Source organism: Taudactylus pleione, unplaced genomic scaffold (assembly GCF_031769625.1).
Source record: "Taudactylus pleione unplaced genomic scaffold, aTauple2 ptg000377l, whole genome shotgun sequence".
Taxonomy (NCBI): Eukaryota; Metazoa; Chordata; class Amphibia; order Anura; family Myobatrachidae; genus Taudactylus; species Taudactylus pleione.
The window spans coordinates 3,907,783-3,922,136 of record NW_028284778.1 but is presented as its reverse complement, the minus strand read 5'-3'; the positions used below and the strand labels follow the sequence as shown (position 1 = coordinate 3,922,136).

General features: G+C 41.7%; 1 protein-coding gene across 1 annotated transcript in view; it reads right to left on the bottom strand.

The window, feature by feature from the left end:
• Nucleotides 1–14,354, bottom strand: part of LOC148508046 (complement factor H-related protein 1-like) — a 37,340-nt gene that overhangs the window by 9,689 nt on the left and 13,297 nt on the right. Inside the window, exons 5-6 of the mRNA XM_088445065.1 lie at nucleotides 11,675–11,857; nucleotides 7,787–7,984 (exon numbers count right to left, since the gene is read on the bottom strand). Of these exons, the coding sequence (XP_088301191.1) occupies nucleotides 7,787–7,984; nucleotides 11,675–11,857 (381 nt within the window). The remainder of the gene's footprint in view (nucleotides 1–7,786; nucleotides 7,985–11,674; nucleotides 11,858–14,354) is intronic.

Genomic DNA, 14,354 nt, shown 5'->3' with positions numbered 1-14,354 from the left:
AACTTCTATTTCTTATCTCACTACATGGAATCATCTCTAAGGCTACTACATCCTTTACTCTCCCTGCAGCTCATCCTTCTGTACATATTGCTGCCTCATTAATCCATTCTCCTCTTACAAACACACATGAGCTTTTATCTTATCTATACACATTGACAATGACATCCACAACCTGTCGCCATAAACATCTATCATACAAATCCCACCAATATATTTATATCTCTCTCCTTCTGCTTCTATTAGCTGGTGACATATCACCAAATCCAGGCCCAACACACATGCCACACCCACAACGAGCTATAAATCCAGCTAACCTCATAAACATTGCATGCCTCCCTTCACCCTCCAAGTCACTAAAATATGCCTTATGGAATGCACGCTCTGTCTGTAATAAGCTAACATCCATCCACGACCTCTTTATTTCAACTCACCTCAGCCTTCTTGCGATAACATGTAAGAAAAATAAAAAAGAAGACAGAAATGTCCCTTGGTTGGCGCACTAACAAAAAATTTAATAAAATGTAACTTTTATTAAACAATATTAAAATTGTATATATAATCTCTCCAGTGAAATATAAAAAATGAAAAATGTCTCAGTGTGTTAATTATTGAAATGAATAGTGTTATTGGTACACCTGCGCGTGTAATGGTGACACAAAAATGGATATTAATAAATAGAAAATCTCTCACAAATAAGTCATAGAATATATGCAAATCCAAAAATAGCAAATCAAAAAATGCATTTAATTGGGACCAATTATATGTGGCATGCTATAACATCCCTAAAAGTGGGATAATATTCTGCAATGTCCACTGCATGTTAGAATAGCCATGATATGCATGTGAAAAGTGGCCGCAATATACTCATATACCTTGATTGCCACCTGTAACTGAAATGCACATGGAATCTAATACATTTAAACAAGGGTTGACTTAACTGCTGCAAAGCCAACAAATAACTTTTAACATCTAAGGGGCTGGAATTATATTCCGTAAAGACTGACTAATATACTTGTAATCAGTCAATTGGCTCAATTAATATAGATTTCATATCACAAATGTCATGTCGGAATAGGAGATTGATATCTTATATTATCACCTTATCCCCTCATGTTATTCTACCATGTTTTTGGACATAATTGGCTATTCATTAGGCTGCAGGTAAACATGCACATGTGCTGTCTGCAGTGTATTCAGCAAATCTCTGGAAAGAAAGCCAAATCTTCAGATATACAATGTTACAGTGTCTTGTTATAATGTTAGCAGCACATGTAGCCATTTAAATCATAAGGGTATTTGCATTAGCTTTGACAATAAGAAAACCCATGCCCAAATTAGGGAGTATCTGGGAAAGAAGCCAAATTTGAACAGCACACATGGTGTGTATAAATGATTCTAAGCTTGCTGCTGTTCATGCAGCTATAAATAAATAGGATCTAACATGAATAGCTGGTAACTTAGTGAGTCTAGAAACAGCTCTAATCAGTCACATGGTATACACTATCTGAGCCTTACACTAGCTCACTAATAATGGTTGAATTCAGCAGTATAAGTTATATGAGTATTAGGTTTGACTTAATTGATATAATATATATGAGCATTACATCAGCTCAATAGAGATAAGTGTCTCATATACACAGCGCATATATCAGGTGATTTTACTGCTGCATGAGCAGATATGTTACTGCTCAAACGTCTGTAGTGATGTGATGTGATGTAAAAAGAAGATAATACTTCACTCAGTACTCACCTGATATATGCGCTGTGTATATGAGATACTTATCTCTATTGAGCTGATGTAATGCTCATATATATTATATCAATTAAGTCAAACCTAATACTCATATAACTTATACTGCTGAATTCAACCATTATTAGTGAGCTAGTGTAAGGCTCAGATAGTGTATACCATGTGACTGATTAGAGCTGTTTCTAGACTCACTAAGTTACCAGCTATTCATGTTAGATCCTATTTATTTATAGCTGCATGAACAGCAGCAAGCTTAGAATCATTTATACACACCATGTGTGCTGTTCAAATTTGGCTTCTTTCCCATATACTCCCTAATTTGGGCATGGGTTTTCTTATTGTCAAAGCTAATGCAAATACCCCTATGATTTAAATGGCTACATGTGCTGCTAACATTATAACAAGACACTGTAACATTGTATATCTGAAGATTTGGCTTTCTTTCCAGAGATTTGCTGAATACACTGCAGACAGCACATGTGCATGTTTACCTGCAGCCTAATGAATAGCCAATTATGTCCAAAAACATGGTAGAATAACATGAGGGGATAAGGTGATAATATAAGATATCAATCTCCTATTCCGACATGACATTTGTGATATGAAATCTATATTAATTGAGCCAATTGACTGATTACAAGTATATTAGTCAGTCTTTACGGAATATAATTCCAGCCCCTTAGATGTTAAAAGTTATTTGTTGGCTTTGCAGCAGTTAAGTCAACCCTTGTTTAAATGTATTAGATTCCATGTGCATTTCAGTTACAGGTGGCAATCTAGGTATATGAGTATATTGCGGCCACTTCTCACATGCATATCATGGCAATTCTGACATGCAGTGGACATTGCAGAATATTATCCCACTTTTAGGGATGTTATAGCATGCCACATATAATTGGTCCCAATTAAATGCATTTTTTGATTTGCTATTTTTGGATTTGCATATATTCTATGACTTATTTGTGAGAGATTTTCTATTTATTAATATCCATTTTTGTGTCACCATTACACGCGCAGGTGTACCAATAACACTATTCATTTCAATAATTAACACACTGAGACTTTTTCATTTTTTATATTTCACTGGAGAGATTATTATATATACAATTTTAATATTGTTTAATAAAAGTTACATTTTATTAAATTTTTTGTTAGTGCGCCAACCAAGGGACATTTCTGTCTTCTTTTTTATTTTTCTTACATGTTGTATCTTGTCCTTGGCAGCACGCCCCAGACGTCGCATAAATATTGAATTTATTACTCTTCATATTGGGGTTTCACACTTATTTCTAAATAAATATTTACTGGTGCAGAAGCTTTCCCCAGATTCCATTCCTTCTATTCTTGCGATAACAGAAACATGGCTCACACAATCAGACACTGCCTCCCTTGCTGCACTTTCATATGGTAACCTACACTTCTCACACACCTCCAGGACTGGTAATTGTAAAGGAGGTGGGGTAGGACTATTACTCTCCCAATCTTTTACATACACAGTTCTCCCACAGGTACCTTCACTCACATTTACATCATTTGAAGTACATTCTATCAGGACTTTCACCCCTTTCTCTCTGCGAGTTGCTGTTATCTATCGCCCACCTGGGCCACCTCAACAATTTCTGGAACATTTTTCTGCCTGGCTCCCTCACTTCCTATCTTCTGAGATCTCCACCATCATTATAGGTGATTTCAATATTCCCATTGACAGTCCACAATCTCCTCATGCCTCCAAACTACTCTCTTTAACCTCCTCTCTTGGCCTCTCCCAATGGACTGATTCCGCTACTCATAAGGAGTGCCACTGCCTTGATCTTGTATTCACCCGACTATGCTCAGTCTCTGATTTCACTAATGCTCCTTTCCCTCTCTCAGATCACAACCTGATCACCTGCACACTCTCCTCTATTACATCAACCTCAACGTCGGTGAAATCAACCAAACCTCCTAAAACCCGCAGAAATATTAATGCTATTAACTTTCATCAACTATCTACATCTCTACAACAACAACTCTCACCAATTTCTACATTCACTTCTCCTGAGACTGCTGCATCACACTTAAACCAGATTCTAGAAAAAGCCCTTGATGAAGTAGCTCCAGCCACCCATCACACACCACGTAGACTTAGACGTCAACCGTGGCATTCTAACTTTACAAGGCATCTACAAAAACTCTCACGTAAAGTAGAACGTCAGTAGCGAAAGTCTCATACTCCAAGTGACTTCCTCACATATAAGACTATCTACAACTCTTATCGTACTGCTCTGGACACTGCCATATTTCCAATCTCTTATCTCTGCTCAAGCCTCTAACCCCAAGCAACTTTTTAATACATTTAAACTGCTTCTTATCCCTCCCTCACCCAAACCACCTGCTACTATCTGTGCGCAAGATTTTGCTTCCTATTTTAGGGACAAGATTGATGAGATCCGAAATGAAATGGTATGCTCTTCCTCAGCTAGTGACCTGCTCAATTCGCTACCTGTATCCTCTGGCACATTCTCTTCATTTGATCTCACAAACGAAGATGAAGTATCTTCCCTCTTCTCATCCTCCTACTCTATTACCTCTCCTCTAGATCCTATACCCTCACAAATCAGTAAAGCTCTGTCTCCTGTGCTTATCCCAACCCTAACTAAAATCTGTAATCTCTCTCTCTCTACTGGCAACTTTCCATCACTGTTCAAGCATGCAGTGATTACTCCTATTCTGAAAAAACAAAACTCTGACCCCAACACTCTCTCAAATTACCGTCCTATCTCCCAGCTCCCATGCCCCTCCAAGCTACTTGAGAGACTTGTCTACACCCGCCTCACACACTTTCTTATCTCACACAACTTATTGGACCCACTTCAGTCCGGCTTCCGTTCCCAACACTCCACAGAGACAGCACTGACTAAGGTAGTAAATGATCTGGTCACTGCCAAGGCTAAAGGCCATTACTCACTCCTAATTCTTCTAGATCTCTCTGCTGCTTTTGACACTGTTGACCACTCTTTTCTCATACAAACACTACAATCCCTGGGTTTTAAGGACACGGCTCTTTCTTGGTTCTCTTCCTACCTATCTGATCGCTCTTTCACTGTTCGTTTTTCTGATTCTGCCTCCTCTTCGCTACCTCTATCAGTTGGAGTACCGCAAGGCTCTGTGTTAGGGCCTCTGTTATTCTCAATCTATACCTCCTCTATTGGCAAACTAATCAGCTCTTTTGGATTTCAGTACCATCTGTATGCGGATGATACTCAAATCTACCTATCTTCCCCAGATTTATCACCAACTGTACTGGTCCGTGTCACTGAATGTCTTTCTGCAATTTCATCTTGGATGTCATCTCGCCACCTGAAACTTAATATTTCTAAAACAGAATTAATTATATTTCCACCAGCCAACAACAGTTACCAACCTGATCTCTCTATCACTGTTGATACCTCGACCATCCACCCTGCCCCACAAGCTCGCTGCCTTGGTGTCATCCTTGACTCTGAACTGTCCTTTGTTCCCCACATTCAATCTGTCTCAAAGTCATGTTACATACATCTAAAAAACATATCCAAAATTCGACCATATCTCACACAAGACACTGCAAAAACTCTAATCCATGCACTTATTATTTCCCGCATTGACTATTGCAACAGTCTCCTTACTGGTCTTCCCAAAAACAGGCTATCGCCTTTACAATCAATTATGAATGCAGCTGCAAGGCTTATCTTCCTTGCCAAACGTTCATCGTCTGCTACCCCGGTCTGTCAGTCCCTCCATTGGTTGCCGGTTTTCTACCGTATTCAATACAAAATACTCTTACTTACACATAAGACCATTAACCAAACCACACCAACATACATCTCTTCACTCATCTCAAAATATCTCCCTACCCGACCTCTCCGCTCAGCACAAGATCTGCATCTCTCATCCCTATGCATTACTTGCTCCCACTCACGGTTACGGGACTTTCTTCGAACTGCACCCACTCTAGGGAATGCCTTACCACGCACAATACGACTTTCCTCTAGTCTCCAATCCTTCAAGCGATCCCTGAAAACTCACCTCTTCAGGCAAGCTTATCAGATCCCAGAACCGCCCACATAACCTTCATAGTTTCCATATCTAATTACATCCCTTCACAGTCCACACACAACATCACACATCGTTTTTCTCTCACATCCTCATGACATTTGGCTGACTTTCCGGTGTGAATGGATCATGCAGCCAACCAAGAAACTGTGCATTGTGGCTGGACCAAAATGCAATATATAGCACCTATCCTTGTGTATCAATGCCTATTTCCCTATAGATTGTAAGCTTGCGAGCAGGGCCTTCCTACCTATATATCTGTCTGTTATTACCCAGTTTTGTTCTATTAATGTTTACAATTGTAAAGCGCAACGGAATATGCTGCGCTATATAAGAAACTGTTAATAAATAAATAAATAGAAGATTCTGTTCAATTTTCCATTCAAAAGGGTCAAAACCCGCTGTTGGAATAAAGTTCAAGCCTTTGTTCAATACTTGATACTCTATAGGGGAAAGCAGCCTTGATGACAGATTGAATACCGTATTTATTTTCTCCGACCTCTGGCTATACCTCTGGTGGTCACCACGGCGGCATTGGCCCCCTCTCCTTGTAAGTCTTGATTTCTTCCGCGTTGTGCGCGAGTATTCACCCCTAAAGGGGGTCTCCGATAAGTATGTGCACCCTATATAATAAGTACTTGAGCTCAATGATACTCTACAGGATAGATCACTATACTTCCACTATGTGTATTTTATATTTTTGTATGTTGTTTGTTTCTGTAAAGTATTGTTGAAAGTAGCGGTGTTTGGTTGCCCGGGTGATGGGACGGCCCCGATGACGTCACTGTCATGTGACGCTGACCGAGCGGGAGCCGGAAACTGAACAGCGGGCAATCAGACACACCGGGTGAGACACTTAGGGTATATAAGGTTTGTCACATTAGACTTTCATGTATGTCCTGATGATGAGTTGTGTATTAAACTCGAAACGTTGACCCAGCGACTGGCTCTTGGCTATTACTACCTACACTTTAAGACCGGAGAGTGACCCTGATTCTGCCTATTCTACTATATATATATATATATATATATATATATATATATATATATATATGCGCTACACATTGCGGATTCAGCCGGTAGGGGGTTCTATAATATATCCCAACAATGTAATCGCATTCCGCAATGCGATCATGAGCACTAATATCGCACCCAGATCACATTGCAAATGTGATTAATGATAAATGGGCCCCTTAGTCTATATATGTGCATGGAGTGCTGGACTACTCCAATTACATTATATATATATATGTATATATATATACATATATATAAAATATATGGTCACATTTTGTTACCTCAGTATCCCTGCTCAGCCCCTCATCCTCTCTGATTCTCTCTGTCACTTGCCCTCAGTGTTCCTGCCCCCACCCTTCCTGTAACTCCTCCTCTGTATTCTTGCACCTGCCCTTGATGTAACTTCCACTCAGTATCCCCGCCCCCACCCTATCAGTAGCTTCACCTCAGTGTCCCTACTTCTGTCCTCTCTGCCGTGCAAACCTTTAAATGGCCGCAGTGACTGGTTCGCGCACGCACATTGCGAAGGATATGCATGCGCAGAGACGCAACATCGGCTGGCTCCGGGCGATCTCTCACTTGCGTCCCTTGCTGAATCAAGCCCATAGAGAGGCTGATGCACAATTTAGTCACCCTCTAAATTGTCATCACTCTCCCAGTAACCACCAGTGAGAATATCTCAGAGTCCTAACTCTTCCAGATCACACACTGGTTCAAAAGGACCACTGTGAGATCTGGAAGAGATTGGACTGTAGATCATAGATCCCAACAGTATATAGTTAATTAATTAATTCACTAAGCTTTGAAAACAGAAGGGGGTACTGACATTCTTAGAAAAATCAATAAGAAACTAATATAAAATTTTAAAATAATAATAATTCCCATGATCTGTTACATTTCCTGGCTATGCTGGAGCTGTTGTATATAGAAGTTTATTGGACAGCATACCTAGACAAATCGGTGCCTTTTCCCAAAATCCATTTTCACATCTAATTCTCCGGATTCCTCTAAAACCAAAAAAATGTCGACATCTATATGCCACGTTAGAACCCGATTCATAAGTAGTTTTTTTGGAATCTTCGATGTCTTCTAATAGTGTAACTCCAAATCTTACAACTGGTGGTGGTCCGCAGCTCTTTCCAATTTCTAAAATGAAAAGAAGCCTAAATAACTATATAAAACTAGGGAACATCTTTAAGTATAGGTAGAACAATGATTGGAATATTACATCTTTTGATGTATATGCTTTCAATGCACAAGAGTGAGTTATAAAGACTTAATAACAATAATAACCTCTTGTTACCAATATGATTAATAGCTGGAGGCTATTAACTGTCCCAACCCTACCACTCTCCCAGAGAGAGATAGGGTTGGGACAAATTAATAGCCTCCAGCTTATTTGTGAGGATCCTTCCCACACACCTCGGAGGTGGTGCAGGTGATATTGCATCATTTACAGTTTACATCAATGATAATAATGTGATTATAAATTGAACTTGCATATTTGGTAACAAATTAAAGAGATGATAATAATAACAATTCTATCCATTGACACCATTGTGCCTGTGACAGTATATTTAGATTGTACGAAATATTGGAGTAGTCCCGCTTTAATTTTCTACTAGTGGCCGCCCCATGCAGTCTCTACAGGAACATCCAGCACATGGGATGCAGTCAATATCCCAGCAAAAGGGATGCCAGGGCTTAGAATACCAGCGCTGGAATCCTGACACCTGTCAGAATTCCGGCATCTGCATCCCGAAGGTAAGTTGAAGGGTTAGGGGAAGGGTTAGGGATAGGCACTAGGGGGAAGGTTAGGTACTATTGGGGAGGGTTAGATTTATTGAGGGAGAGGTTAGGTTTCGGCACCATGGAGGAAGGGTTAGGGTGAGGGTTTAGATACCAATCGACAGGTGTCTGTATTCTTAGCTTATCGGGATATTGGCATCGGGATTCTGACCGCCGGGATCTTGTGTGCTGGCATCCTGTACCAACCCCAGCACACAAGTGCTTATACCTGTGTCAACATTGTTTCAGTTTCTTATCAGCCAATGAAGTGTCTGTATAATCTGGGACAGATTGGAAACTTAAAGGTGGTCCTAGAAAAAGTCCTGAAAGAAGCCTTAGGCGCAAATGAATGGATGGTAGCTGGGATCAACACACAAAATCACATAATTAGTTGGCACAGTTAATGGAACATGTCATTATAGACTGAGTCAAGGAAACGGACATCGATGATAAGAGAGAGCCCCAAAATCTGACACCCTTCTGGCGGAAATACAGTCTTCACTGTAAGCCATCTGAAATCCACTGAGCCCAGTGGTTCAAATGGTGGTCCTTGGAGAGCCCTCAGGACCACAGCCAAATCCCAAGGAGCCACGGGAGGAACAAAGGGAGGCTGAATGCGAAGGACCCCTTGCAGAAAAGTGTGGATATCAGGGAGAGGAGCAATCCTACGCTGGAACCACACTGATAGGGCAGAGACATGCACCTTCAATGAGGCAAAGCGGAGACCATGATCTAAACCCGCCTGCAGGAAAGCCAACACTCTGGATATCCGAAACACTTGGGGATCGTAACCTCTGGGACGACACCAAGCAAACTAGGCATGCCACACCCTGTGGTCAATCCTGGCAGAAGCTGGTTTCCGAGCTCTGAGCATGGTGTTAACCACAGAGCTGGATAAACTTTTGGACCTTAGGATGGATGTCTCAAGACCCATGCCATCAAAGACAGATGACCCAGATCCGGGTAAAGGTAAGGACCCTGAGACAACAGGTCCGGACATTGAGGCAACAGCAACAGAGTGTCGATGGAGAGACTCTGAAGATCTGAGTACCAGTGATGTCTGGGCCACACTGGAGCCACCAGCAGGATCATGCCTCCTTCTTGCTTGAACTTTTGAAGAACTAGAGGAAGAAAAGAGATTGGAGGAAGCAGATACGCAAACTGGAAGGTCCACCATACCAACAGAGCGTCTACCAGGAGAGCCTCTGCATCTCTTGTTCGGGATCCATACGCCTGCAGCTTGCGGTTGTGTCTGGAGGCCATGAGGTCTATTTCGGGAAAGCCCCACCTGTCCACTAGGAGTTGAAATACTTCCCGGTGAAGAGACCATTCCCCTGGATGCACGTCGTGATAGCTGTGGAAGTCCGCTTCCCAGTTGAGCACTCCTGGAATGAACACTGCCGAGATGGCCAGGAGATTGGCTTCCACCCATGTCAGAATGCGGGACACCTCCATCAATGCCGCCTGACTTCGAGTTCCTCCTTGATGGTTTATGTAAGCCACCATGGTGGCATTGTCCGACTGAACTTGCACAGGTTTTCCGTGAAGTATGAGTTTTGCCTGTTGTAGAGCCCTGAAGACTGTCCGAAGCTCCAATATGTTGATTGGTAGGGCAGATTCCACTGCTGTCCACCGTCCCTGAAATGAGTGTGGACTTGTCACTGCACCCCAACCCCAGAGACTGGCATCCGTTGTCAGGAGAACCCAGTCCAGAATCCAAAAGGGGCGTCCCTTGTTGAAATGAGTCGTCTGCAGCCACCAGGCCAGAGTTTCCTGCTAATTACAAATTCATATGTTCTGACCAGGCCTATTATCGACAGAGCTCCTTGCCTGTTCCTTTGGTGCCTTTTGCTGTGGGTTCCAGTACTTGACTTCTGGCTCTGTTTGACAATTCTTCTGGAATCTCCCCTGGCATTAATCCTGAGATATCTGGATCTGACCAGTGTCTACTCTGACTACTCTCCTGTACCCGTTCTATCAGAATATCACTTTAACTGCCCACTCAAAGAGTTGCGACCCGCATACTGGGCATAGCGCAGTTCGTATCCCTTTTTTGGGGTTCTTGGAAAAGACTACAGGTGAATTAGACTCCGCGCCTCTATTCTGGGTAGCAGCAAAAATAGTCACTGAAGCTAATTCATTTAATCCTTTAGTTTGTGACACTTTATAAGTGACGGGGAAGTTGTGTGAGTGGGTAATTAATATTCACTCATTAATAAATAGATTGATATAGGCCCCATATTTAATATGTAAATGTTGGCTCTATAACATTAACCAGTATATTGTCTGTCTTTGTTGGTTTCATGTAAACCAATGGGAAGATGTTAATCCGGTATACAATCGGGAAACCGGCTGCCTTAATACCGGCAGCCAGCTTCCCGACTGTCATATCCCAGGGAGGGTGAAATGTCGGTCATCTAGATGTAGACGCCTGACATTTCCCCGACGCCGGGAGACCGGCGCCTGGCATCCCGATCGAAGGGGTGCCGGGCGCCGTGAGCGGACAGCCGCGCGGGGGGGGAGGGTTAGGGCACCCGGGGGGGATTTAGGGTTAGCACCGATTCCGTTAATCCATATGAAAAAAAGGAAAATAAAGGAATGGATTGATCGCTCCTGAGGAATTTGCAATGTAAGATGAACTAGCCTTTGGTGAGACAGGGTAGGAAGTAGACTGACAGCCAATCAGAAGGGACGTCATACTGTGATTAACTGACCGGTATAAGAGGTTGCTTCTGATTGGCACACTCTATGTCACCTTCTAAACTGTCACCAATCCTTCTTAGACTTCCAGTGAGAACAGCTATTTTGACCGCTACAGGATCTGGAGAACATGTCCTAGCATCTATCCCCTTTATAAAATTCATTTTCTGTTCTCCCTGAGAACCAGAGAGTGGGGAGTACCTACGTTCTTGAGAAGGACAGGGAACAAATATAAACACGCCATGATAAAATAACAATAGTAATTCACATGATCAGCACTCTTATAGTTACTGAGTTCTGGTGCTGCTACAGTACGAATGGAAGTTTACTGGACTGCTACGAGCATACCTAGACAAAGTGGGGCTTGTTCCCAAACTCCGTTCTCACATTTAATTCTTCGGCTTCCTTCAAGTACATAATGATCTGCACAGTTATATTCCACGTAAGAGCCCGAGTCATAAGTCGCTGTCCTAATGTCTAGGATGTTCTCAAATCGTACGTTCGGCGGTGGACCACACCTCTTGGCAATTTCTAAAACAGAAAAAACATTAAGTGAAGATAATAAGCTCATGAAATAATGGAATTGCATCTTTGGACCGCACGTAAAAATATTTATATAATTAAAAAAAAGCTCTTATATTTTAGAATAACTTAATGTGCAACACCTTACAATGTAACAATAACATACGAGGTGATTCAGAGTAGCATGCTAAAATAGGCTAATGCCGCAGGAGGCATCTTGCGTAAATAGATGCCTCCTGTGATCTGCAGCTGAGTCCGAGGACACAGCCATCACAGTGGCAAATGCAGGGTTCCTAGAGGGGGGATTTACAAATGCTTGATTTTAGAGAAGGTGTGGCCAGTCCATGAATTGGTATAATTCACACTTATCCAGGTTTAATATGCGTCATACAAAGTGTATTGTGTGTTATAATTCCAGCATATATAGGACCAGTGATCACAGTAAGCTGTTAGATGCAGCAGTAGGGCCTGAGATTAATGTATTTATGTCAGATGTGGGCACCATTCCACAGCATTGGAGCAAGTCCGGGAGTCTGGGGGAGCAGCAGAAGAAACTAGCACTGCCCTGGGCATATATGTACATATTGGTCTCACCATGCACTGCTGACAGGGATGAGGGGACCCAAACGGAGGCTGCCCCCTCTCTTAAAAAGCCCCAGGTCTATACATAGCAGTGCACCCCTAACAGTGCATGTTTTCCAGATCTCATAGTTGGCGCACAGGTGAATTTATTACTGGCTGACTAATGTTAAAAGATCCATAGGTGGTGTTAATTATTTCATTTGTGATACTGAGAAGAACATGCAGCACTAATGAAATTCTATGTTACTATTTCTAATGTGGGCTAGGAAAGGGGATTTCCAGGCAACCGGAAACCCCCCCCCCCCCCCCCCCCCCTGCGTTTGTCTATACATCGGATCATCTAGGAAAACATCCTCAGGGCGGTGTTTTCACTCTGCCGGTGCCACTGAAACTGTATTGGAAGACTTGGCCACTGGCTTTAGCATGCCTTGAAAATGGGGTAGATGCCTCATTTTCATGAATGCTCTCCGGTTCCGCCCCCAAACAGCCACAGTGTGTGAATCATGCTGCAGCTTAAGGGGGACTCCGACGGAAGACACAACCGGTGATCGGCACATATGTAGTACAGATCCTGCGCATGCACAAATCATTGATCATAGAACTTGTTCACAAACTATAGGTCTTGTATACAAGTCTGAATGAGCCCCATAGGTGTCTCCTTACTAAATAAATGATTTATCCCTCGCTAGTGACGACTCCACAGCACGACTTTAATTTTAATGCTGATAATCCCGACAGGCACTCAGTAAGTTTTCTAACCCTCCCCCCTTTGCCCCCTACCCTTCCCTTCCTGCATCCTAACCTTAATCCCCCACACACCCTAAACCTAACCCGCCCCCTTAGTGCCTAACTCTAACCTCCCACCCTGGTGGTGCCTAAACCTAACCCCCCTGTCCACAGCCTAACCCTAATCTCCCCCCTCCCGCAGACTAAACCTAACCCCCCCTCTCCTCTACAGCTACAAGCTAACCCCGCCTGCTATACTTACATTTGGTATGCCAGCTGTTGGAATTCCGCCGTTGGCTTCTCAACTAATGTCGGAATTCCAGCGCTGGTGTTCTGGCAGCGCTGGTGTTCTGATTTATGGCCCCGAGATTTCGACCAGTATACTAACTACATTCCATTTATACACATAAAATACATATTAAATGGACTTCAAAAGATTAATTGACTGCAATTATCATTAGTATGTATTTTATTAAAATATTGATGCAAGCAAGCATCATCTCGTCCTTCTATTAGATTAATTTCTGATATATTTAATAAGTATTTTTTCTAACGTATTTAACTATACTGTGTATAAAGACAATAAATGATGTTATAGCTTATAATACAGTGTTTTTAAATAACCAGTAAAAGGAGACATTGTTAAAATTATTCAATGTCCAGTCAAGAATTAGGTAATAATAATTTGACTTTACTTATTTTCAGTTCATGACTTAAGTATAAGTACAAATACAAGATATTACAAAGAAAACATTTTTATTTATAATTTTTTGCCTCTGCAGCATGAACTTCAAGTCTCCTACTGAGCCCCCTCCGATATTTATACTTATCTTATCCGATGATGTCATCAAGACTCATCTGTAGATCCATGGGAAAGTAACCTCAACATAATACATGAAGATCTATGCATATGTCTTACTTCATTTGACCTATGCACTTGGCTTATGTACATTATTCCCCAAAAGACCTAGACGGTGGCCATTTGAACTTATAACTTCAAAAGTTTCATAAGAGCCATTTTAAATAACTTTCTAGAACTTAATGAAATATCTTACATTATTTCTTTACTTTTCCCTTTCCTTAATATCTTTTATTTTATTAAAACATAACAACTACCGTACTTTAAAATTCACATGTTGTTAATATATCCTAGTAAAGTATATTTCAAACTTGTTGACCATCGTATGAATTACTGGGG